The sequence below is a fragment of the Phasianus colchicus genome, chromosome 7, assembly GCF_987193195.1.
Source record: "Phasianus colchicus chromosome 7, bPhaCol1.hap1.1, whole genome shotgun sequence".
NCBI classification, from domain to species: Eukaryota; Metazoa; Chordata; class Aves; order Galliformes; family Phasianidae; genus Phasianus; species Phasianus colchicus.
In genome coordinates, this window is record NC_143442.1 from 22,064,507 (window position 1) to 22,091,302 (window position 26,796).

Genomic DNA, 26,796 nt, shown 5'->3' on the forward strand with positions numbered 1-26,796 from the left:
AATTAGAAATATTTGAAGAAGTAAATGAAAGTGATAAATACCAATTCTGTCCTTCATTTCAATAATGTCTGTGACTTCTCCGGGCTCTCCAATGCCAGCAGCATTCACTGCCCTTACTCTAAATTTATAAAAACACCCTTCTTTTAATCCTGCCACAACAAACTTGGTTCCTCTGATTTCTTTATCCTTTACCTGGAAAAAAACATTATAAAATCAACCAAAAAAATCAAGGTATCATCAATTTCTTTGTGATGCTTGAAATAAATCTTAAATGAGAAATTGTTTCAGATTTACAAGACATTATTGAGCATACAGTAATCTAGCTCGTATAGGAGTTTTCAGAAACTCGACACACAAGTTATTGTTCTGAAGATTCATTTTTTTGATCATTTTAAAAGATAGAGACATTACAATGCTCTGTAGTTCCAGAAGGATTACTTGTTTTGCTGGTCAAATAAGCTAAGTGACAGTGGTGCTAAAAAAAAAAAAAAGAAAAAAAGAAAGAAAAAGAAAAAGAATTTAAAAAAGAACAGTTTGTTCTTTTATAAATCCAAATATGAATTCTGTTTACCTGGAAAAAATGCAGGAAATTTATGTACTACTTTAAATGTATCTCAGCATTTACACAGATACAAAAAAATGGCCAAAGTATTTTATTTAAAGGAAAAAAAAAAAACAGGGGCCATATTAATCATAAATAATTTAGCAGAGATTATGCCTGCGATAAGCTGTTTTTCTCTCTCTTTTTTTTTTTTTTTAATCACAGATCACCTATCACCTACCTATTTTGTCTTATTTTTAAATACAGAACTATAAAAAATCTAACATAAAGAAACTGCTCAATGAACTGGGTGCTGTGGAGTGGCAATTACTGATTTTAATTTTGGTTGCACAATTTAAGTATATGATATTTTCATATGCATTATGGTGCAAAAGATCAAGTTTTAGAAAATAACATCCATAATGAAAATTTGTAAATATATATATGTATATATTTATTTATTTATTTATTTATTTATTTTTTCTGGAGACACTTCTTTAGATAGACATATAGAGGAAAAAAGTCAGATTTTGTAGGATTTCCACCTACCTTTTCCCATTCTTCCTTTCCTTCCTCTTTATACTCAACAATGTACCCAGTGATCCTAGAGCCACCATCCTTTAATGGTGGGGTCCACTCCAAGTCTACAGAAGATTTTGTCCAGTCAGTAACTTTTGGAATAGGAGGGCCAGGTGGGGCTGAAAAATATGATCACACAGTTACAGCATAACAATATATTCTGTATTCCCATTTGAGTATTTTCAAATTCAAAAATGGGAAACAAAAATATTTACCAATAGGGTCTCTAGCAATTGCTGGATCAGATGGCATGCTTGGTGGTCCAACACCAGCTGCATTAATAGCCGATACACGAAATTGATATTCAGAACCTTCAATAAGACCAGTAACTTTGTATGAAACACCAAGTGCCATAGGTTTGATTGGGTCACGATTAACCCTGGTCCATCTCTTTCCAGTAGTTTCTTTGCGCTCCAACCAGTAACCAGTAATAGGAGAGCCACCATCATGTTCTGGTTCTTCCCAGTTTACAGTCATGGAGTCACGTGTTATACTGCTAACTGTTGGTTTGTCACATGGTCCAGGAACAGCTGGGGAAAAAAAAATTACAGATAGCTTGTAAAAAATTGCTACAGGAAGATGGAGATACCTAGAATGCAAAACAGACCTATGTAGTCACATGATTACAGTTGTAGCATGTGACCTCTTCCCTCATTCAGCTTACAATCCCTTTTCACATAATATACCATGAAACTACAGTGATGTATCTTTCATTCAAATAACAATGGTCAAGAATGAAGTTGCTTTTTTTTTTTTTCCCTTCCTGGATCAGTATCTCGTTTCAGCACCTAGCCCAATCCTGAATGTTTTGAAGATATTTTACTCTTGACAAACATTACTTCTACATCACTATTGTTCAGATTTCTTTTTCAAAACTGAAGGCAGCAAATTCCTGATCTATAATATCAATAATGTCTCAAACACAACAGAATGACCTAAATCTTGTTAGATAAAACCTTATTTGTATATTTACAACTTAATAAATTCAGAGGTTTTATTTCAATATATTTAACAGGGAAATATTTTTAGGTACCACACAACCACTAACTACTACTGCTAAAATTCTTCAAACTACTCTAGAGAATTTACTTCAGTGGAGAAAAATAATAGTGGTATATAACAGATGTCATACACATATCAGTGTATGAAAATATCTGACATAATTTGAAAACAGATTTCCACTTACTGAAAAGGTTTCTTGCTGTTTCTGGTTCACTGTCCAAAGGTTCTCCAATACCATACTTATTTTGTGCCATAATGCGGAACACATACTCATGGCCTTCCATCAACTTGGGAATAGTGAATAAGCATTCCTTAGGCTCATTTGTAACTGGTACCCACGTCCTCCTATTGGCTTCTTTTTTCTCAATAACATAGTTTGTAATCTTAGAACCACCATCATCTAATGGAGGAAGCCACGATATTGTCATTTTGTCAGCCAAAATGGATTCAAATTTAATTGGGCCCACTGGAGGTCCAGGACGGCCTAAAATATAAATTTTTATTAAAGAAGAATTAATTCAAACACTATTCAAATCAAGTATCACACAAATGTTATCAATTTATGTAACATAAGAGTTCTTGATATCTACCCAGAACATTTAGTCTCATCTCCTTTGAAGCCGTTCCTAAGTTATTTACTGCTGTTATAGTGTATAAGCCTGTATCACTTCTGCGAGACTGTTGAATCAATAAAGTGCAAGAATCTTCACCAACGATCTTGTTGACATGTTGGTCATACGACACTGGTTTTTTGTCATCTGGTTTCTTTGGAGAAGCTTTTTCCCAAGTTAGTGCTGGGAAGGGTATGCCCTTTATCTTGGCCACAACGTTAACATCTGTTCCTTCTTCAACCTCCATAAATTCTTTGAGTTCAATAGATGGTGGGCCTACAATTAAATGTTGATAAAAGTTAGCATACAAAAATGCTTCATCATTGTAGAGTAGAATTTGTATTTATTGGTATTAGCCACTACTTACACGTTTGGTCTTTAACAACAAGTGGACCAACAGTAGCTGAAGGCCTACTAGGACCTGCTATATTGACAGCCTTGACTCTGAATTCATATTCACCACCTTCTATAAGATCCTCAACAGTAAACTTTGTTTCCTCCACATCACGTCTGTTGCACTGTTTCCAAGTCTCTTTCACTTCTCCAGTACGATCCCAGCGGAGACATTCAACATTATAATGAGTAACAGGAGCTCCACCATCATTTTTTGGAGGTTTCCATGTCAAGCTCACTGTGTTCTTGGTTACAAGGCCAATCTTCAATTTAATAGGTGGATCAGGAGGATCTTAAGAAAGGAAACAGAAACATAAATAAATTCACTGTACAGTATCATCTGGTTTCAAGTAACTCTATTCATTTTGATTTCACTTACGGATGGGATCCCTGGCTGTGGTTCGTTGGATAGTTTCTGCAGGAGGGCCAACACCAAAACGGTTTTCTGCACGTACCCGGAAGAAATACTCTTGACCAGATATGAGATCAGGTACAACAAAGGAAGTGCTTCCACAGTTTGCATTGACTTTTGTCCAGGCTTTCCCATCGATAGTTCTTTTTTCAATAACATATCCTCTGATTCTATCTCCGCCATCATCATCTGGCATCTTCCATGAAAGTTTGCAACTACCTCTTGTGATATCACTTACTTTTAGGTCTTTTGGTGGACCTGGGACATCTGTTAAGGTAAAAGCATAACAGAAATAATGTTATACAAGTATGTAGGGAAAAAAAACCCGAAATCTACCATTTGAACATTTCATTCAGTATGTGTAAGCCATACCAAGAACGTTGACTCTGATATGTGCTGTTTTTTGTCCTGCTTTGTTTTTTGCTGTAATACTGTATCGTCCCGAATGACTTCTGTTGCACTCAGGGATGATTATCACTGAACGTGTATCAGTTGCTTCCACCTGTAGATCATAGAAAGAAATGTACAGATCAACTTTAAATGTCTATGTTTGAAAAATTTTGCAATGCTGAAGTTACAAAACTTGCTTGCTTTACCTGAGCTTCTTCAGGTACAGTATGACCTCCCTCCTATAAATAAAGGGAATAAAGTAAATATGAAAGGGATGTACTTAAATGTCTAGAAATAGATTAAGAAAAATGTTTTTCCTTTTACTAACCTTTGCTGTTGTCTTTGCTTTCCCTTCAAATTCCCAAAATGATTTTGGAACTGGACGACCTTTGATAACAGCTGGGATTTTAATTGTTGTGCCAGCACGACAAGAGAGAAAATCCTGTGCTCCAATATCAAGGAAGATTTCTGGTTCCTCTGGAAAAAAAAAAAAAAAAGAAGAGTTAATAATTTTTCAGAGCTACCAAAAGTAAATTTCTGCCAGAACTAGTTTAAATACAGAATGTATGTTTATTTGGAAAAGGTGGTGTGTGTAAAAAGTAAGCTGGGAATTATATAAATAAATTTGTTATTGCAATTTCATCACAAAATACAAAGTACTTCTGTACTATGGCTGTGGGAACTCATAAGTGTTCTCAGTAGATCATGCTCTTATAAGCACTATCATAACACTTTCCAAAAAGTCTCATAGTCTTTTATTACATTCCTGCTCAATTATTTGCTTGTTATTGACTCTGCTTGCTTCACATCCTGTTCAACTATTCACAGCAGTAGACAACATTTAGATACAAATACTTAAATGAATTTCTACAACACCTACCTAAAATATCTTGGATAGGTATTTCAGATGTTGCAGGACTTGGTTCTGATTCTCCAGCAGCATTTACAGCTTTCACCCTGAATCGGTATTTTCTGAGCTCTTTCAAGTTGGGAATAACACATTCACAAGTGGGAAAGAGTTTGTCTCCTTCATTCACCTTTTTCCAGTCAGTACTACCTTCGTCTTGCATTTCAACAATATATCCCTTTATTGGGCTACCACCATCCTTTTGTGGAGGCTTCCATGCAAGAGATACAGATGATTTGGTTTTGTCTTTGATCTCTGGACAAGATGGTGGGCCAGGCACAACTTGTAAAACAAGAGCAAGCAAAAGCAAAAATTACCTGAGAGTTAGTACTTGTGTATAGTTTTCTTAAGAGTTGATAGAAGAATGCAAACATTTTCAGTGTTTTTCTGCCATACACAGAGCATACAATCTTAGAACATGCATAATAATTAAATATATTATATATATTACTGAGGAATTCTTTAGGAAAAGTATACATAGATAAACAATAAACACTGAACTCTGACAGTGAAGAAAAGTAATTATATAAAAATCTGATACTAAACTCAAACAAGTATACTTGGCAATATTTGTGATGGCACAGTCACAGTTATATGTATATCAGTGAAAGGGTAAAAGTTTAAATAAGCCAATTATTTAAAAAACAATGAAAAATAGAAAATTAGGTAACTACTTTGCATCAACAACATTCTTTTGGTTTAATGAAAACAAAGCATTTGATTAATTGCACTAAATTCAGTGTTAACAAAAGTACCACATTCTAGTGTGATACAGACTTTAAAAGTGGTCGCAAATTTTATACTTACATATGGGATCTGCTGCTAAAGCAGGATCTGATGGTTCACTGGGTGGGCCAATTCCAGCAAGATTTTCAGCCATAACTCTGAATTGATATTCAACACCTTCAGCCAAGCGAAGCACATTGTACTGTAAACCTTTTACTGATGGTTTAGTTACTGGAGCCCTATTAACACGTGACCAGTAGACACCTCCCACCTCTCTCTTCTCCAACCAATAGCCAGTTATTGGGCTGCCACCATTGTCCAAAGGAGGCTCCCATGCCACCAGCATTGATGACCTAGTGTGATCTAAAATTTTGGGCTTTCCAGGAGGTCCAGGAAGGCCATAGGGATCCTTAATAACAACTTTTTCTGAGAGGCATTCATCACTTATTCCATATTTGTTTACAGCCCGGACTCTAAATTGGTATTTTTCATTTGTTGCAAGATTCCACACCTGAAAAACAAGATTTTAGTCAGTATGTAGTTATTTTTCAGAATCAACTTATTTGTTATTATTTAGGAGTTTTTAGCTTTGGATTCTACCTTGGAACCTCACTGATATCATGACGTGTGTGTAACGACATAGCTGTATGCAGTGCCCTAGGTATAGTCTTATTTCACGTGCACACAATCAAATGTAAATAAAAATGTTGTCAGGTTTCACTTTACAGTTGGTAAAGCTACAAGTAACACTGGAAAATGGAAAAGAAGATGGCTTCTAAACTCACATGAGATTAAATAGAGAATGAGAACAATTTATTTTGTTTTGTCACCTGAGGAAAATACATACACATAGTATGTATATTCATAGTTGGGCAATGTGCATTCAGTAATTATGCACTATTAATGGACTACTAGCACAGGTATCTATGCAAGAGGCAGTTTTTATTGCATGCTGTCATACAGAAGTATATCATAAAAATAATAAAATTACCCCATATCTTCTGTCTACAGCACTGCTGGAGACTTCTTCCCACTCAGACTTCTTTCTACTAGCATCACGTTTCTCAATAATGTAATGGGTAATTTCACTACCACCATTATCAAGAGGTGCATCCCATGTTAAATAGCATGATTCTGCTTTAATATCAGAAACAGCAAGGTTTCTTGGTGGAGAAGGACGATCTATATGAGAGTAAGCAAAAATAGAACTGCATTAAGAAAAAGACAAAAGCATTCCACTATCTACCATTTTATTGAAATGTTACATCCTTACCATACACTTCAACATGCACATTGCGAAATGCAGTGCCAAGACGATTGGAAGCTCTCACAGTGTAAGTGCCTTTATCATCTCTCATGGCTGCAGGCAGGATAAGTTCAGTTTTTGCCTCACTTCTTGATACTTCTTCCTTTGTTATCTTAAGTGCGCTGGATGTTTGGTCAATTAAAACTTCATTCTTGTCCCATTCAATCTTTGGCATTGGCAGTCCAGTAACATCAGCAGGAATATTAACTGGCTCTCCTGCCTTCACTTTTATAGTATCTCCTCTCACAGCCAAGCGTAATGTTACAGTTGGAGGCACTGAAAAACAGAAGAATGATAATGAAGTTAGGAATGAAACAGAAAATGTATTGCGTTATTTTAAAGGTGTTTATATGGATTTCTTTAAACTAGATATACCTTCATCATCCTGTATAACTACGTTGAGGGGCAATGACGGTTCACTCTCTCCAATCTCATTAACAGCTTTGACACGGAATTCATACATATGGAGTTCATCAAGTTTTTCAACGAGAAGAGATGTGGTTGGACAGAGCCTTGGGTTCACCCTTTCATAGTCTTTTGAATCATGTCTCCTCTTCTCGACAATGTATCCTAGGATAGGACTACCACCATCACTACGTGGAGGCTTCCAATCAAGTGTAATGGTTGATTTTGTCCTCTCTGTGTACATGAATCTCTCAGGTGCTGTTGGAGGACCTATTAAAGAGATAAATCATAACAAAAAAATATAAAATACAATGTCAGTTACGCTGAAAGTAATGCCTCTCATTTATTTCGATTGAAACTACAACAGATATAAAGAGCATAACATTATTTGATACAGCAAATTTTCAGCTACAAAACACTTTTTTTTACCACAGTCATCACCATTAACTGCATTTTTGTCAGCTATGAACAAGAGTCTGCGTGCTGTGCTTGTAAAAATGTGAACCAAAGGAAATAACACATTGCTTCACAGCTGCTGTGGTGGCTGGTAGGAAAATACTGCCCATGCAGTCCAGCTTTTGTTGTGCTAACATCCACTGTTTGGTATCCATAAACATTCAGCAAGCACAGATGAATGACAATGGCTGTAATTTTTTCTGTATGGAGGAATTCAGTCCCACACCTTTGCTTCATATGCACTCAGGTGTCATTTTATTTATTATTTTCTCTCTGCTGCCATCTGTCACATCGCAACAGAATTTAACAGAATATTGATGGGAAGGTTCAACCTCTACTGCCATATCACCAACATCTGCCCCTGATGTCCAGGACCAACATAAAATAGGAGGCATTACTTTTGGAGCAGCCATTGATATTTTAAATCGTATGACTACAGTAGCTACAATAGCTGTGGCTTTTCAAAGTCATATCTTTCATATGCAAAATATTTGAATATGTTTATGGATAGTAGAAAGTTTCTAACATATGTGGATGAAATGGCAACAATCAGTATCTCAGTAGATACCAGAATTTTATTACATAAAGAGATGTAGTAGTTTTACACTTTGTTTCAGAAATCTGAGCAAATAAATTGTGAAAGGCAGACAAATTATCCTGATAGGGAGAAAGAAACAACAACAAAAAAAAAAACCCATAAATTAATTATCTTACCTAATGGATCAACTGCAAGAATTGGTCCTATTTCAACAGCTGGACCGGTACCAAACTTGTTCTTGGCACTGACACGAAATTTATATTCCTGCCCTTCAACTAGACCTGTAATATCACATTTAGATCTTTCTGTGTCAATAGCTAGTCTCCATGTATGCATTTTGGCATCTTTCCGTTCAACAATAAAGCCTATGATATCACTGCCTCCATCATCTTCAGGATCAGACCAGTTAAGCAAGCACATCTTTCTGTTTGTGACCACTGGCTTTAGGTCAAGGACTGGTCCAGGAACATCTGAAAAAATAAAATCAAACAAGTAGGATAAAGCCCAAAGATTATTTCACCAAAAGAGATGCTAGCTGATATCAGAAAATATTTTTTCTTACCAAACACTTCTACTCTGGTTCCCGCTGATTTGGAACCACTACTGTTTGTTGCAGTAATTACATATCTTCCATGGTCTTTTCTCAATGCATTCTTAATGGTTAATTCTGATTTTGTGCCAACATTTTCAATAACAACTCTATCTTTGTCCAATTCACCTTCCTCCACAGTCCATACAACAGTGGGAGCAGGACGCCCTGTCACAGTAGCAGGAATTTTAATTGTTTGTCCAGCCATGATCTGAATCCCTGCTTTGACAGAAACATCCAGCTCAACGGTAGGAGGCTCTGAAGAAGAAAGAGAGATGGTACATTAGTTCAAGGGAAAGATTCAAGTACAGCTTTTAGGCAGCTGGAAAATTTTTCAAAATATTGTAATTGCCATACCTTGGGGTTCTGCAACAGTTACAGGTTCAGTTTCACCAGGTGGTCCTTCACCAGCTGCATTAAGTGCAGTAACACGAAGTTTATAGTCTGCACCTTCTCTGATTTCTTTAACAGTATACTGTCGAACCTTAATGGGTTTCTCTGTGCAACGTGACCACTCTTTCGTTCCCATTAGTTGTTTGTATACATGGTAACCAGTGATATCTCCACCACCATTATACATAGGAGGTTCCCATTCTAACTCAATAGAAACTGAGGTTGTATCAGCAACCCTTGGAATGGGTGGACCAGGTGGCACTATAAAATAAGATAAATCAAAATTAAAGGTTATGAATCCCATTCTGTCACTAGTCTGCTAGCACTAGCACATTTTGTTAAGCTACTTACTTATTGGGTCCTGTGCAGTTTTTGGATCTGATGGTGGACTAAATTTACCAGGGCCAGCTGCATTTTCAGCACAAACTCTGAAGATATAGGTTAATCCTTCCAATAGTCCTTCAACTTTTAGTTCCAGAGCATTCACAAGGTTCCTGTTGACTCGAGCCCAATGAGTGCTATTAATTTCACGTTTTTCAATCCAATATCCTATGATTGGGCTGCCATTGTCTTTTGGTTCATTCCATTTAACCAACATACTGTTGCTGGTAACATCTTCCACATCAGGCTTATTAGGTGGATCCGGTGGAGCTAAAAGAAAAAGATTACAATTTTGTAATCATTGCTGTTTTATTCAGAATTTACTCAGAACTAAGAGAAAACAAATATACGAGAAATTACTAATTCTAAGGAAGTCTTAACTATCTTGCTCTCTTTGATTCCTAACTGTAACAAGTCATCAAATACAGTGGTTTTCTCTTCTGGTAAGAATATGACTGCTGTTCTTACTTCTTTACAATTGAAATTAGAATGCTTTTCGATATTTTCCTTTATATCCATGGTTTAAAAAAATGCAGTAAGTAATAATTGCGTTGTTCAATACTCTTCTGGGAAACTTTCACAAGGATGAAACTGAGTGTTATAAGAGTCTGTAAATTAATAGCAGTTTTCAGAAAAGACTGTATTTCAAAATCAAAACTTACAGAAAGGATCTTTTGCTGTCATTGGTTTTGAAACACATGGTGGCCCTGCTCCAACTCTATTTTCAGCAAATACGCGGAAGAGATATTCTTTCTCTTCAATCAGTTTTGTTACATGGAATTTACAATGCCTGAGTGTTGAACTGACAGTAACCCAGCCCATTTCAGCTTTTGTGTTGTCTTTCTTTTCCAGTACATAGTTCAGGATTTCGCTTCCACCATCATCAAGGGGAGGCTCCCACTTGCAAATGACAGAATTTTTCCTCACGTCTTCAAATACAAAGTTGACTGGAGGCCCAGGTGTATCTGTTAGTAAAGCAAGAAAAAACGATGAGCACTAATGTAGTTCACTTCTCACTTAGTGCTTTGAACAAGTAGCTGGTTACAAGTACATTCACTACACACCTAACACATTAACTTCACAGGACGCTTTTGCAACACCATGATCATTTTCCACTTTAATTGTAAATGTGCCATGGTCAGCTCTGATGGAGTCACGAATTGATAGCACAGACTCTCCTTCTTTGTGGTTGTCAATACTCATACGTTCTGGCAGCGAAAGCTGAAAAGGTTCCTCTTCTTCAGTTACACCCTTCTTCTTCCTAGTATATGTTGTTACTCTCTTTTTTATTTCCTCTGGTCTGATAACTTCATCATTCCTCAGCCAAGTGATAGATGGATAAGGTGATCCTGAAATATGTGCCTCAAGTACGATCTCATCACCTTTCTTCACTTCAAGACCAGACTGCAGGTTTGCAGCAAGGAAGACTTTGGGAGCCTCTGTAATAATAATGACAAATGGAGAGTAGAATCCATTCACATGTTTGAGGATGAATGGCAATTACAACAAACAATCAAATAAGCAATTCATACCAATAGGATCCACAGCTTTCACAAAAGGAGTAATCCGAGAAGGTTCACTAATACCAGCAGCATTCTCAGCACGAACACGAAATTGGTATTCCTTCCCTTCCTCAAGACCTTTCACTGGATAGGTTAATAGAGGTACCAGATATTCATTGCATCTTTCCCACCTCTCCTTGCCCTTAGCAAGCTTTTCTATTATGTAGCCCATAATCTTGCTTCCGCCATCAAACAGTGGTGGTTTCCATGTAAGTGTTACTGATTTTGATGTTGGATTATGGATCTCAAGGTCAACAGGAGGATCTGGAGGCTCTGTGAAACAATAGCAAAAGAGGTATTACACAAGTGAAGAACACATGAAGATTTTAGTTAAAATTCAGCATGCTAGGTCACTTAACAGTAGACTTACGTTTTGGATCTTCTGCAATAATTGGGTTTCTTAGTTCAAGATATTCACCTCCTCCAATTTTATTGACAGCTTTAACACGGAAGTAATATTCACTGTTTGGGATAAGATCTTTGACTTGCCATGAGAGTTTATTTTCACCAGACATTACTGGGATATATGTTCTACGACCAGCTTCTCTGCGTTCCAGAACATAATGCAGAATAGGAGTGCCACCATCAAAGTCTGGAGGTTCCCAGGTTACTTTACAAGAATTCTTAGTTACTTCGCTTGCCTTAATGTCTTTACACTGTCCAGGTGGACCTGTAATTATAATGAAGTTATTTAATGTAACAATTAACTAAATAGAAGGGAAATGTATTCCTACAAATATGAAATTACACTGCATTTCATTGCTTTAAAGAAGGCAGACCAAACCAACAAATGCTGGCTACACAGCATAAATAGGAACTTATATTCCTAAAGGTGAAAAGAAATCTTAATTCTTACAAGCTTTTTAAAATTTATACGATGATTATTCATAGTAATTGGACTTTATGCAGCCACAGACTAGTAATATCAATTTAGAATAAAGTGTATTTTTTTGGTGAGATTTTGCTATATTAATGCAGTGAAGGCAATTTACAGAGTTGAAGTGATAAATCCACATGGCAAAAAAGGGATTTTTTTGTACTTCCATCAGTTATTGGGCTCAAACAGAGACAGGCATCTCTCCTAGAATGAAAGATGTCTAGTTACCTATGACTTTGACATTGACAGAGCCAGTTGTTGATGCCAGTTTGTTCTCCAATGTAATTGTATAAACACCAGCATCAGCATGAACACTCTCTATGACTTCAAGCAATGCAGAAGTGTAGTCACTCTTCATCGTTGTTCTGTCACCAGCTTTCAACTCTTTGCCATCTTTGTGCCATGTGATTGTTGGGGATGGAACAGCTCTGAAGGGCACAGGGATACTTAATTTCTGTCCTTTAACAACAACAATATCACGAGTTTTTAGATCAATGGTTGGATTACCTGTAAAAATAAATTTAAAATTATTATAAATGTACTGAACACTAAAGACTTTTTTCAGTTATCAGTTATGTAGACTTCAGAAATAAAATCTATTCTTACAGTCCGGGTCCTTGGTAACAACTTTTTCTGAGATGTCTGATGGCTCACTGGCTCCAACAGCATTGACTGCTCTGACTCTCAGCACATATTCCTTGTCTGGAACAACACCTTCCTCCACTTTGCATTTTAGATCTTTTATTGGACGAGAATTGATTCGCATCCATTTTTCTGTTCCTGCTTCACACAACTCAACATTGTACCCAATAATAGGACTTCCACCATTCTTCTCTGGTGGCTTCCATGCAATGCAAATATGATTTCGACCTGCATCTGTGACATGTAAATCCTGAGGAGGTGAAGGAGGGCCTGTGAAAATCAAAAAGATGTGTTATTTTTCACTCAGAATTATCTGTTCTAGCCAACACATCGCTTCCATAGTGCATATGCTGTATGTTATAATACTACTTACTTGTTGGATCTTCAATATGAATGAGATCAGTTGGTTCGCTGGGATGACCACAGCCAGCTTCATTTTCTGCACGAACCTGGAACTGTACATCTATACCTTCGATGACATCAGTCACTCTGAAATTGCAATCTGGGCCAGCTGTCTTGCCAGCTTTTACCCAGCGGGTGGCTAGTTTCTCTTTCTTTTCAATAACATATCTGCATAAATAGGAACAAATAGTATCAAGAATGTCAAATATGAACATTTCAGATTTCCTGCTCATTAAAATAGTGTGAGATTTGAATGGTTTGGCCAATGTAAAAATAAAGATAGTCATTGGTGATAGACTAAATAAACATTATTTCACATATGAGCAACATAGTCCTAATAGCCTTAGTAGCTATTAAGGTAATGGGGTTGCCACTGATGACAGTAAATCTGGAGACCCTATTACTGAACTTTTGCTGTGTTCTTGGGTTTTGTAGAGCTGCTGAGGTGAAGGAGAGAACTCCCAAGCTACATTTACACATTTGCTAGTTCAGACAGCAGTGGATAAGTTCTACTGAAAATGTCTGTAGATATTATCTATGAATACTTCAATTATCTAAATTCTGTTTACAATAATCCATGGGATGGTAAGAAAGATTAAATGATTTATGTTCCTTCAAGCAGATCTTTGCAGTTGTCAGTTTGTTTAGGATATGTTTACTGTGAATGGGAAGAAGAGGAAGAGTGAAAATAGAGAGAAAAATCTAACTGCTATTCAAGGTAAATTTCAGAGAAGAGATACTTGAAAAACTAAAGAAAAGGAGAATTTAGAAGAAACCAAAAGGAGGAAAATAGTCTGAGAAATGGAATAAAGAGAAAAAACATTAAAAAGATGATGCTTTGTACTAGCTCAACGTATGTACTTTTACTGAGAAACTCAGGCAGAAGAAAAATTTAACAGTATTATTTTGTAGATGGGGAAACGTAGCTAGAGCTCCACCTAGAGCTGGAGACTATGTCTGCATTAAAGTTTAATTTTGCATACAACTCAATTTCATCTGATTTAATTAGATCCTTTTTTTGAGGATGTTTAGACACATTCATTGTTTATGCACATTATATCATTTCTATTTGTATAATTTCCACTTTTAAAATTTAACTTGTACTTGCTGCAACCATAAAATTGCTTCTGTCACATAAATTCACCTCTTCATAAAAAATGCATCCATTTAAAATTTAAAAAATTTGACAGAAATGTCTTTATTTATGAAAAAAATAATCCACAGAAAACACTACACAATCATAAAATGAGCTTACCTTTGAATTGGTCTGCCACCATCATTTTTAGGTGGTTCCCATTTCAAATCAACATGACCTTTTGTCACTTCAACTACTGTAAGAGCATATGGAGGCCCAGGGGTTGCTAAACAAAATATATACACAAATTAGTAAAAAGGAACTCATGAGAAATCAGCTATTCCATTAATCACTCCGAAAGCAAATCTCAAACTTACTGAAAGTATCTTTAGCAAGCACTGAATCTTCAATTTCACAGTAGTCACTTTGCCCAATGGCATTTTCAGCGGCCACACGGAAGACATACAATGAACCTTCAGTCAGTGGGCTCACTGTGTACTTGGTATCTTTGACTGTTGTATCTACAGTCTGCCAGCCTTTTCTCCTTACGTCTCTCTTTTCAACAATGTAGTTGGTAATTGGAGAGCCCCCATCTTTTTCTGGCACTGTCCATTTAAGATCTGCCGTGTTTTTAGTAATATTAATAACCTCAAGCCACCGAGGAGGAGAAGGAGGGACTGTAAAATAATAATAAAAGGAAAAGCGGGTTGCTATCTTGCCCAGCAAAGATCCTGGAAAACAGAGAATAACACTGAAACTATGAAAACTTCTTAGATGAGCAAGGGTAGATTTTAATATTTAGTATGTCTGGAAAGTTCACTTGGTGCCTACAGAGATAGGCAGACATGGGGCTTTTAAAAAAAGACTGACTATACTTGCAGAAACAGCACATTCTGAAACAATACTTACACAGCCTCTCCTTGCACAGCACAGGGTCACTGGGTTCACTAGGCTCACTCTCTCCAGCCTTGTTCACAGCTCTTACACGGAATGAATATTCTTGTTTCTCCATAAGTCCTTTGAGGAAGTGTTCAGTTGTGGGCACTCCTTCAGCCACTCTCACCCACTCGTCTGTTCCAGTCTTTAACAGTTCAATGACGTAAGATTCAATCTTTGCCCCTCCATCATGTTCAGGCTTTGTCCAGTTCAGGAATAATGACGTTTTGCCAACATCCTTCACCGTTGGCTTTCCAGGGGGCCATGGTGGATCTAGACAAGAGTCCAATATTAATTAAATTATTGAAAAGACACCCAAAACAGAACTTTATTTTTGTTAAATTAGAACATTCAAGATATGTTTATTATACCAATTGGGTCTTTCACTAAGATTGGCTCTGTTTCCTTGCTTGGTTTTCCAGGTCCTGCAAGATTCTCTGCCAAGACACGGAACTTGTATTTCTTCTTATTTGTAAGACCTTTAACTCTGGAAATCAAAATTAACTTTGATTAAAATAACCAAGTTACAGCTAATGATGCTATATGAAACATTCAGAATAGGCATACTGCCAACAGCAAAATGATGTGCTGAGATGTAGAAATAAATGTATTGAGAGCCATCTTACATTTCTGTTTGTAGTATGACTGTTAGCTAATGCAAATGTCAGGTGAAAAAAACGGGATGTTGGCAAATTGATGCAGAAGATGGTTTTGTTTGCTATTTTTGAGCATCTTATAAAGTAATCACAAAGCACAGATGTTAGTAAGCATAATAGAAAAAAAAATAAGCAACAATTCAGTTTTCTGTAAAGACATACTTCTTTATCAGATAAAGTATGTAACTGGATATTTGTTGGATCTAAACTTATAGAAACAGGAAAAAAAGAACAGTTATGAAGTAACATTTGTTTAAATGGCTACTTTTACATTTTTACATCTCAGATTCAGCCTAAAGTGACTATATCTTACTTGAATGTTGTATCTTTCACTGGCATTTTATTGCATTTTATCCATTTATCCTGCTCAGGATCATATCTCTCAATCCAGTAGCCAGTAATGGGGCTGCCACCATCTTCGTCTGGTTCATTCCATGTTAGGGTCACTGAATCTTTGGTAACCTCTATAGGTTTGAGACCTGTTGGAGGGCCTGGTGGATCTGTATGAATTAATAAATGAAAAAAGCAAAACAAAATAAGACCATTACATATGCATTTTCATAGTTGTTAAAATTTAACATTTTGAAAATTTAATATTTAATTTACTAACCAAAGGAATATTTTGCAATGATAGGGTTACACTGTGCTGGTTCCCCAATACCATACATGTTCTCAGCACTGACTCGGAACACATATTCCTTATGAGGCGTTAAATTGGTAGCTCTGAATGAAGTATCCTTGATAGTTGATGACAATTTATGCCATATTTCACTGTCTGTAGCTCTTTTCTCAAGGACATAGTTAGTAATTTTAGAACCTCCATCATCTCGGGGAGGATTCCATGTCAGAAGGCAGGATTCATTAGTGATTTCTGATACATCAAATGCAGCTGGTGGACCAGGTTTATCTGTAGGAGATAGGATGAAAATGTTAATCTTCTGCTTGCATATCTCAATACATTACTCATGTTTTTAATAATAAAAAAAGAATACATGCATACCGAGAACATTAACTTCAACAACAGCTGTAGCACGTCCACTGGAATTTACGGCCTCTATAATATAGGTTCCACTGTCACTCCTCTTGCTGTCTGTAATAGTGACTGTAGAATGATCAGGTTTCGTTTCAATAGTGATTCTATCATCAGGTCTCAGTATTTTTTCAGCCTTGGTCCAAGTAATCTGGGGCTCGGGCTTTCCAGTTACTTTGGCTGGCAGCTCAATTTTAGTTCCAGCTTTCACAGTGAGTCCAGCGAGCAATTTCACATCTAAGAAAATTTCTGGAGCCTCTGATTTAGGAGACAATTGAAACATTGTTATAGAAACAATATTTCAGAGACGAGTAAAAATGAAGTGGCTATTGTAATTAAATGAAGTAATTACCTTTCGCATCAATGGCCTGAATATCATCTGTTGGCTTGCTTGGCTTGCTTGCTCCTATTCTGTTCAAAGCCTTAACCCGATATGCATACCATTCTCCTTCCTTAAGTTTTGTTACTTCCATTCTGTTTGTTAAAAAAAATAATACAAATTTTTAAAGAAGCTCGGATGGTACAGTTAGTTAAAAGGTTGTAACTATAGTGTGAAGTTACTTACTTTGTTTCAATAACAGGCTCCCCACATATCTCCCACTTATCTGTGCCACGTTGTGATTTTTCTACCAGATAGCCCTTGATGCGAGCACCACCATCATACTTGGGAGGTTCCCATGTTAGGAAGATTCCTTTTGATGTTGGATTTCTCCATTTAACATTCTCAGGTGGATCGGGCACCGCTATTAAAAATTAAATACATATGGTATCTTAGAAAACAATCTAAGGAACTGTTTCTCTGTTTGTTTGTTTGTTTGTTTTTAATTTGGTTTATTATTTTTATTCCTTGTTTTTTAACATATTATTGAAAGGAAAATCAGCAAGATTTTCAAAAACTGTCATCAAGAAAATGAGCAAGTGTGAAAAAGTTGACTCACTTGCTGGTGCTGACATATTTATGGGTTCATCAATATATGCAGGCTCTCCTGGGCCACACTTATTGCATGCAGAAACTCTAAATAAGTACTCTTTTCCTTGAATGAGGTCAGGTACAGAGAACTCTTGGTCCATGACATGATCCATAACCTAAAGTGAAGGAAGAATCCATTGTGCTTCTAAAATGTATTTCCAAAGAGTTATTACAAAATTATGAAAAAATTCTGCAGGAAACAATATAGCAAATACAAAAGGAATGATAAAGAATGAACATACCTTGATCCATGTTTTCCGGCTTACTTCACGTTTTTCAATTATATAGTCAATAACTGGACTTCCACCATCATCTTCTGGAGGTTCCCATGACAGCTGTACTGTACTCCTGCTTACATCTACAACTTTAAGTTCTTTTGGAGCACCTGGGCGAGCTGGAAATCACAATAATTTTATTATTTTCTAATCAGACATTGTCAGATGACCTTTATTTTATCTATCTGCCAAAAAACTTGCTGTCCTCAGTTATTCTTCCTAAAACAGTAAACAGTCAGCTGTTGAAGATAAGAAAAAAACTTTTGGGGGGTTTAATTTCTAGTTTGTAGTTACATTTTAATACTCTTGGCTTACTGAAAGTTATGTGATTTTACTTTATTAATCTAAGAATGTTAATATTAAAATATATACATGTCCACTTACCAATGACGTTAACATCGATTTCTCCTGAAACAGATGATACAGGGTTTTCTAATGTTAACGTATAAATTCCCTTGTCTGGACGTTCACTTGGAGTAATTACAAGTTCTGCAAAGGTGGCAGTGGTCTTCATTGTTACACGATTGCCTTCTTCTAAGACTTGGTCACCAAAAGACCATGTGGCAGTTGGAATAGGGTAGCCAGTGATAGGAACACGGATCTTTATTGGCTCTGGAACAATAACTTCTAGTCCATCTTTAAATGCACTTAGGTCCATTGTAGGTCCAACTGAAAAAATGGAAAATGAATTCCATTAAATATTTTCAAATGTTCTGAAAATGGCTAATGATAGCTGTTTTGAAAGGGTGATTCTGAGTGCATCTGAGACAACAGGTTGTAGCTGTCTAGGCCCAGCTGTAGCTTATGAATTCCTCCATTTCCCAGCTAAAAATCTGTTAGAAATATGTGATATCTTAGAATTATTAGATAAGAAATCTAACCTATTCTTTAAAGTAAAAACTTCATATTATTTTGATTTCTTTTGCGTATTCTCTGACTTTCTCTCCCTCAGATATCTCCCATCTTCCACATATCTAGGTCAGGAGACAAAAGGTCATGTCTTACTCTCCAGGCAACCTAACAGGTCTCTACCTAATGCAGCTAATTATTGGTAGGATTCTTAATGAAGAGAAATAGCCCTGAATCTCATAGGACTAAAGCTCTTTCTGCTATTTGATATCACAGAAGACACACATACATCGGAGCCACAAGATGCACTTCAGCTGTGCATCTTTTCTAATTATTTTTGATAAACAGCACATAGCTTACCAAAAGGATCATCTGCAGTTAATGGTCCAATAGCCTCAGCTGGGTCAGACACCCCAGCTGCATTTTCTGCTGAGACTCTGTAGTAGTAACTAGACCCTGGTTTCAATCCAGTTACCTAAAAAGCACAAATAAGTTTTTAGTAACTCATTAAAAATTAACTATACATCTTTGTTGTAGTACTTTGCTGATGAGCCAAGCATCTCACCTTAAAAGTAAGCGCTGGTACTAGTTTTGGGTTACAGCGGATCCATTTGTCTGTTCCTTCTTCCTTCCTTTCAATAATATATCCTAATATTGGACTTCCTCCGTCTTCGAGAGGAGGTTCCCATGTGAGTTGCACTGATGTTTTTGTTTGATCTGAATGATCAAGGTTAATGGGAGGACTTGGTCTCTCTGAAAATAATTTGAGAGAAACAAATCTTGGCAACTGGTAAAGGAGTATAGCTCTGCATATCAGTTGTCTGTATCTTAAAGTACTATTTTTAAAGCCTTGTTGCATTTCTTCTGTTTTTTAAATAAAGGTTGTCTCATAATTTCAGATCAAAAATAGTGGCAGTTCTTACTGCACCAAATGCTCATAAGATACTTTTGAAACGTTTAAACATCAAAATTAGGAAGTCTAGCTGAACATGTTATTTTCAGTACACACATTTCTCTAATTGCTCCTTGGAACATTCCAGTACATGTAATATTTAAATACCAACTGCAATCGCAGTAGTGCTGGCATGCTTACCAATTGGGTCCATAATCTTCACTGCACGTGTAGGATGACTTGGCTTGCCAACTCCAACTATATTTTGAGCTCTAACTCTGAAGAAATATTCTTCATTTTCCACAACATCAGTCAGGACAGCTGACAGTTCATCAGCTCCAGTGGTCATAGTTGGCTCCCATCTGATGGAAGCTCTGTTACGAAGTTCAATAACGTAGCCGGTAATTGGAGATCCTCCATCATACTCAGGAACTTCCCAGGTAAGTGTAGCACCAAACCTGTTCACATCAGTAACTTCTACATTTTGAGGAGGACCAGGAACTTCTGCATTTCATTTTATGGAGAAAAAGAAAAAACAAGGGTGTTTCACTATCTATTGTTACAGAAAGTAATGTTTTGTTTTTCTTTCATGCTGTCATCAAACACCAAATTTTTCATAACTTCTGCTCACCAAATCTGCTTTTAGCTTCCACAGGTCTCTCTGTTTCTACTGGCTCACCGGTACCCACTCGGTTGCGTGCGCTTACACGGAAGAGGTACTCAACTCCTCCTTTCTGAAGTCCAGTAACAGTGTATTCACAATTTTCAGCGTGATCAGTGACCACAATCCAAGTCTTACGCTTGATATCACGCCTTTCAACAACGTAGCCAATAATTTTACTTCCACCATCACTTTCTGGTTCTTGCCAGGCAAGGCCAACTTCACCATCATAAGTTTCAGTGACTTCCAAGTTTCTAACTGGCCCCGGAACATCTAACAAATATATAACAATAATTTAGGTGATTGCATCTTTTTATTTTATTTGGCTTAACTAAACGTAAGTAAAAATTTAATAACAGGAGCACTTACCAATGACCTCTACATTGATGAAAGCTTCTGCCTGGCCATGTTTGTTTCGAAGCACAACCTTGTACCTTCCCTTATCTGATTTCTTTGCTTCAAAAATTTTGAAGGTAGTACAGTCAGTTGTTGTATCAACAGTTGTTGTTGGCAGACCTTCCTCCCCTTTCAACCATTCAGCTTCTGCTCTTGGGTAGGCATCGTATGGAACAGTCATAGTTAAAGGCTTCCCAACATCAACCACTAGGTTTTGATCACCAGTCTTGATTCTAGGTGCAGCTAAGGAATATCAATGTGACAAATGAGTACTTCCATATTAGAAGGATAATGCATGTGTGGTAAGCAAAGAAGCAGGTGTAGAAAAACAAAAGGAGCCATTATGTGAATTCTAAACAAGTTCCTTTATGTATTCATAGGATTGCTCCAGAGAGCAAGAAAATCAGCCCTCCTATAAAGTCAGGGAAGATGGAGCTGCTCTTTGAGCATTAATTTAATGTAATTTACTGGTCTAAAGTTGAATGAATGAAGCCATAGCTCATATAACTAAAATGATCATGTCAAATAATTTTTACTTCTCACATCTGCAGTGACCTAATGAAGTGGTTCTGTCTTCTGTAAACCTCAATTCTTGCTCTTTACTGTAGACAATGAAAAGCGTCCTATAATTTCCTCAACAGCATATGCCTAATTACATATTCTTTTTAATGCAACTCTTTGAAAGAAGAAAAACAAAATTTAGCTGAAGACTTATTTCACTAATCTTACATTTTATAAAACAAGTATGAAACAGACAACTTACCAGCTAATTCCAGTTTAGCTCTTGCTTCCTTATCTTTAGCAATAAATCTGTATTCCCCTTGGTCACGAGGCTTTATCTCGCACACCTGCAGCCTGTGGACTTTTCCTTCACTCATCATTTGATGTTTGTCACCTTGGATGATAATCATGTTGTTTCTCAGCCACTTGACTTCCACACCATCTTTGTTCAGTTCAGCCATAAAGATGACATCTGCACCAGGAGCTTCATAAACATCTTGTGGTGGTCGAATAATCTCCACAGGGATTTCTGAAATGAATGTCAATTCATTTGGGGTTATTTGTCTATCATTTCTACTACCACTAAATAATGAAGAAATTAATCCTACTTAATTTTTACAAGTACCTTCAACAAAAAGTCTTGCCCTAGATTTTCTGTCATCCACTCCACAGGAATATTCACATTCATCATCAAGTCTACAGTCTTTTATAATTAATCTGTGAAGATTTCCATCCTTTTCAAACTGATATCTTTATGGGAGAGAAAATAAGTAAGCAGTATTTTAATCTCCAGATAAAGACAGAAAGTAAAGCAAATATGTTTAACATATGAACAAGCATAATAAAATATGCATACTTTTTGCCTTCTTTGATTTCTCTGCCATTTCTGTACCATTTTACACTAGCTTTCTCCTTGGAAAGCTGGCAGGTAAAGACAGCATCATCAAATTCAGTGACAGTCTGGTCCTGGAGATGTTCAATGAAATCTGCTGGTGCTTCTGTGATGAGAAGTTCTGCAACAGATTTGTCTTGTCCAGCAGTTACAGTGTATTCACCTTCATCTTTAAAGCCACAGTCTTTAATGATGAGTGAGTGTTTGTATTTATCAATTTTATACAGAACACGCTTGTCAAAGGTGATCTCTTCACCATTTTTTGTCCATTTGAGAGTTGCATTAAGACGATTGACTTTGCACCAGAATGTGACAGTTTTCTTTTCCATGGTCTCAATGTCTTCAAGGGGTTCAACAATTCTAAGATCCTCCTCTATTAAGAATTTAAAAAAAAACCAACATGATTAATTTACATGCTGTGGAATCAAAACAATGGTCATTGAATAGCTTTAATACAGTGTAAGTCTTTTTTACCTAATACTGTTAAGGCAGCAGAGCTCTCGGCATGTTCCCCTCTGTGGTTTGACAGTGAGATACTGTAGGTAGCTTGATCTTTCAACTGTGTATCCCTGATTCGGAGAGTATAAACTAAGTCCTTCTGGACAATAATATATTTTGCACTATCAAATATTGCCTCGCCATTTTTGTACCACTTCTCTTTGGCACCCTCTTTATTTACTTCACAGTTGAAGATAATTTCTTGACCTTCATTAACTTCTTGGTCTTTAAGTGGAGTTACAATCCTGAGTTTTTCTGAAATTCAAAAAAATGGAAGACGTAATAAAGCATGTTGTACAAGAAATGCAATAAAATATGCACAATGATAAAACAAAACTTACCAATCACTGTCAGGCGTGCTGTAGCTTTAGCTTCACCAACCATGACAGTGTACTTTCCTGCATCTCCTAAAATGGAGTCTTTAACCACAAGTGTTCTCTTTTTGCCATCTGAAATGATGTCGTACTTATCACTGGGTTCCAGGACTGTGTCACCCCACAGCCATTGTACTGTAATTGCCTCTTTGGATACCGAACAGGCAAATTCAGCTTTGTCTCCTTCAAGAACTTCAAGATTTTGTGGTCTGGTAAGAAATTCTGCAGCAAGTTCTATAAATAAATAAATAAATAAATAAATGTGCAGATATGTATGATTTTATTTCTCTTTCTATAAAGAGAATAAACCAAAATGTATTATCTAATTGATCTCTCTCTCTCTCTCTTTTTTTTTTTTTTTAAGAACAAAGACAAAAAAGTAACTCTCTTACCATGTACAGTAAGTTTTCCTGTTGTACTAGAGCTTGGTAGTTTGCAAGTGTATTTGCCAGCATCCTCAGGATGAGCATTACGTATGACAAGAATTCTCTTTCGGCCATCAGAAATGTATTCAAATCTACCACCATCAGGCACCTCCTCATCTCCTTTAAACCAAGTAACTTCAGCATTAGGCTTTGAGATTTCACAGATCAACCTCACAGTCTCATTTTCATTTACTTCAACATCATGAAGATTTTTTGTGAAAACAGCTTCTTCCTCTGCAAAGAAGAATTTGGAAAACCAATTAAGACCTTACATCAAAATAACATTTTTTTCTTCTTTACAGATTAGATTCTGAAAATAATGTGTTTACCTATCACTGTAAGAAGACCAGAAGTTCTAGCTGTTTTTGCTTCACAGGCATATTCAGCTTCATCATCAAAGAGACATTTACTAATAACAAGAATGCGTTCTGCCCCTTTGGAAATTATATCATACTTCTTGCCTTTTCTAATTTCAATGCCATCCTTAAACCACTTCACCTGTTTTAAAACAAATCAACATGGTTATTAAAATTAACATGCTCAGCATAGATTTCAGCTGTGTGTTCTTTTGCAACAACACAAGGACGATGTAAATTTTAAATAAAAGGTCTAGTTGAAGGAAATTACTCAAATTAAAAAAAATAAAAATATTATTGACCTTGACACCTGGGCGAGAAATTTCACATTCAAACCGAGCAGATTCTTTTTCTTTAACTTCAAGGTCAGTTAGTGGCCTCAGGAACTCAACACGAAGAGCTACAAAAAAACCATAGAATTTTTAGTAGAGGAAAATCGCAGATAAAGCAAAATAAATTGCTGAAATGTATATTATGATTTATTGCTAACCATAGTACGTAATGTCTGTAGCACTTATTCCATAGAAAATTATAATCTACTTACGTTCAACATTGAGAAAACATGATGTCTTAAAATCCTTGGCATCACAGGTATATGTTTTTGCATCATCCAGTGTGCAGCCATGGATAATGAGTTTTCTGACTCTGCCTTCAGAAATGATATCATACTTCTTTGTTTTATGAACTTCTTCTCCATTTTTAAACCATTTCACTTTTGCATTTTCCCTGGAAACTTCACATTCCAGTATTGCAGTGGCCTCTTCTTCAACAGTCTGATCCTCAAGTGGTTTAGTAAATTCAACTGGGGGTTCTGAAAGTAGACAGATTTTTGGTAGAAAAGATCTAAATCACATCTGGCCTTCTGCTAGTACAGAACTGTTCCATGCTATTTACTTTTTTTTTTTTTTTAATTGAATAATCAACAGCACTCTTGAACTTCTCCGTTGAAGTTTTTTTTTTCCATAACTTTCCAGATACTTGAAAGACTAAAAGCAAGTCTTAACTAGATATGGTATCAGTCATAGTGAAGCCACTTGAACGTTCAAGTCTGCAGTGAAGCTGTAGAAACCCTAAAGAACTGACTGATCTCCCACATCTGTCATATTTCCACTATTTCATCATTTTCTCATCTCTTCCATGAAACATCAAAATTTTAAAGGGCTATTTTTAGTAAGGAAATTTATTTACCATTCTAATGTTGTATATATGAGCCTTTTAATTTGATATATGGTGTATGTTGACATCCTACTGTGGGATGAAACACGAATGGACTGTTAATACTGGCTATGGTATAATTAAAATGACTGACTTACCTTTCACAAAAAGATTTGCCTGAGTTCTGAAATCTTTTGCAGTCAGTGACACCTCTCCGGCATCTGTTAACTTGACATCTCTAAGAATAAGTGTGTGAGCTCTCCCTTCAGCACGTGTGACAACCTTATAAAGTACATAAAAAATACTTTCGTAAGTATCTACAACAAAGATTTGAGGAACAGTTAATGAAATAGCTTTTTTTTTTTTTTCCTGTTGTGTACAGATTTTTTTGTTTCCTTCTATATGAAGCTTGGATAATTTCCTTATACACATGCTAAATATAGCTCAAAATAAAAATCTTCTGAGGATTTTGAGAATCATTTCTGTTTTGTCTTTTCACTTAAAAAAAAAATCTGAAATTTTATGTTTATGCTTATGCTGTTACTCCTGTCTACATATGAAGTAAAAAATTTTACATAAATATAAAGCAGCCTGGTTCCTCCCTCTTTTTCAAGTGCTAGTTCAACTTTCTATTATTAAATTTTGTAGAAAATTCTGCCTGAAAAAATATCCCTGTTCATTTATAGTTGGAAATTCTTGGTAATCATGCATTTTAATGAGCTACCTCTACATAAACATTCCTTCACAAATTTCAGCTGAAGAAAAATGACAGTTTTAAGTAGATGTGCAAGCTGAATAAAAATCTAGAATTTTCTCAAGTAATTGAAAGGATCATACAAAAATATTAAACTTGTGATAACTTGCCAGGCAGTAATAAATACCAAGCCACAGCACTTATTAACAGTTTTCCACATTTTTATTTCTAAACTGAGAAGTGATTACTTTGGTTTACTAAATGTTCCATCTGTTGAGTTTCAGTTTTGCCTATCTGTTCATAAATATAGTAAATTGGATTGTCACTTCTCTGATAATTGTTTTCTTATCTTATTTCTATATGTTTTAATGATTTAGGTTTCACTTAAGCAAATTTGGTAAAGCTCAGGAAGATCTATTTTCCAAAACTGAATACAATCTGTTAAAAGTACATTTAAAAGTAAAAAATATATACTGAAGTATAATTAGGAACATAAGCACAGGTTCTGAAACTTCGCTACATTCTATGATACCTTGAAAGTTTGTTTAGTCTGAGATGTACAACTTACACCTCCATTTATATTCTCATTACTTCTCATGTAGAAGTGCTAATATGAAAAAAAAAAAAAATAGTAGTCTTAAAACCAGTCATAACTATTTTATTTTTTGCTTCCTACATTATCTCCCCCCTCCATTTACTTTAAATGTTAAACTGGCTACATTCCAGACCGCTCAGATCTCAAAGTTAAGAGCCAGCACTTGATGAAGGGTTAAAAATAGTTAGTGAGAAGTGCTGGACAAGCAAATCTGTTCAGAAAGTTATCTTGAGTGCCAGAACAAATGCCTGAAATGGAATTTGAATCCTCTTAATCCCCTTATATGCAGAATTGGACTGCAACTCAGCATTCAAGAAAAAAAACATTTCCTGAAAGCACCTTTCAAAACTCTCTCACATTAGCTGCAATTAACCAGAGGAAAAATAATTTATCATCCCTGCAACAGCATCTTGCACAGAATCAGGCACTAAAGTCTTAGCTTCCCGTTGTACAA

At 36.1% G+C, this 26,796-nt stretch overlaps 1 protein-coding gene across 1 annotated transcript in view; it reads right to left on the reverse strand.

Annotated features, from left to right (window-relative positions):
• LOC116234048 (titin) overlaps positions 1–26,796 on the reverse strand; it is a 240,281-nt gene that overhangs the window by 65,114 nt on the left and 148,371 nt on the right. The window contains exons 137-189 of the mRNA XM_090144101.1: positions 25,212–25,335; positions 24,443–24,709; positions 24,201–24,298; positions 23,872–24,040; positions 23,510–23,776; positions 23,085–23,351; positions 22,720–22,998; positions 22,210–22,618; positions 21,979–22,103; positions 21,616–21,882; positions 20,826–21,095; positions 20,427–20,729; positions 19,997–20,299; positions 19,469–19,656; positions 19,264–19,378; positions 18,439–18,723; positions 18,022–18,173; positions 17,748–17,895; positions 17,375–17,552; positions 17,162–17,283; positions 16,780–17,067; positions 16,390–16,686; positions 16,093–16,279; positions 15,495–15,610; positions 15,097–15,396; positions 14,565–14,864; positions 14,368–14,473; positions 13,084–13,280; positions 12,675–12,980; positions 12,297–12,575; positions 11,562–11,861; positions 11,162–11,464; positions 10,694–11,068; positions 10,292–10,594; positions 9,600–9,899; positions 9,213–9,509; positions 8,829–9,113; positions 8,443–8,736; positions 7,243–7,542; positions 6,835–7,143; positions 6,553–6,743; positions 5,643–6,072; positions 4,809–5,117; positions 4,257–4,405; positions 4,135–4,167; positions 3,911–4,040; positions 3,506–3,805; positions 3,101–3,418; positions 2,713–3,009; positions 2,307–2,606; positions 1,336–1,650; positions 1,091–1,239; positions 42–192 (exon numbers count right to left, since the gene is read on the reverse strand). Of these exons, the coding sequence (XP_090000227.1) occupies positions 42–192; positions 1,091–1,239; positions 1,336–1,650; positions 2,307–2,606; positions 2,713–3,009; positions 3,101–3,418; positions 3,506–3,805; positions 3,911–4,040; positions 4,135–4,167; positions 4,257–4,405; positions 4,809–5,117; positions 5,643–6,072; positions 6,553–6,743; positions 6,835–7,143; positions 7,243–7,542; positions 8,443–8,736; positions 8,829–9,113; positions 9,213–9,509; positions 9,600–9,899; positions 10,292–10,594; positions 10,694–11,068; positions 11,162–11,464; positions 11,562–11,861; positions 12,297–12,575; positions 12,675–12,980; positions 13,084–13,280; positions 14,368–14,473; positions 14,565–14,864; positions 15,097–15,396; positions 15,495–15,610; positions 16,093–16,279; positions 16,390–16,686; positions 16,780–17,067; positions 17,162–17,283; positions 17,375–17,552; positions 17,748–17,895; positions 18,022–18,173; positions 18,439–18,723; positions 19,264–19,378; positions 19,469–19,656; positions 19,997–20,299; positions 20,427–20,729; positions 20,826–21,095; positions 21,616–21,882; positions 21,979–22,103; positions 22,210–22,618; positions 22,720–22,998; positions 23,085–23,351; positions 23,510–23,776; positions 23,872–24,040; positions 24,201–24,298; positions 24,443–24,709; positions 25,212–25,335 (12,850 nt within the window). The remainder of the gene's footprint in view (positions 1–41; positions 193–1,090; positions 1,240–1,335; positions 1,651–2,306; positions 2,607–2,712; positions 3,010–3,100; positions 3,419–3,505; positions 3,806–3,910; positions 4,041–4,134; positions 4,168–4,256; positions 4,406–4,808; positions 5,118–5,642; positions 6,073–6,552; positions 6,744–6,834; positions 7,144–7,242; positions 7,543–8,442; positions 8,737–8,828; positions 9,114–9,212; positions 9,510–9,599; positions 9,900–10,291; positions 10,595–10,693; positions 11,069–11,161; positions 11,465–11,561; positions 11,862–12,296; positions 12,576–12,674; positions 12,981–13,083; positions 13,281–14,367; positions 14,474–14,564; positions 14,865–15,096; positions 15,397–15,494; positions 15,611–16,092; positions 16,280–16,389; positions 16,687–16,779; positions 17,068–17,161; positions 17,284–17,374; positions 17,553–17,747; positions 17,896–18,021; positions 18,174–18,438; positions 18,724–19,263; positions 19,379–19,468; positions 19,657–19,996; positions 20,300–20,426; positions 20,730–20,825; positions 21,096–21,615; positions 21,883–21,978; positions 22,104–22,209; positions 22,619–22,719; positions 22,999–23,084; positions 23,352–23,509; positions 23,777–23,871; positions 24,041–24,200; positions 24,299–24,442; positions 24,710–25,211; positions 25,336–26,796) is intronic.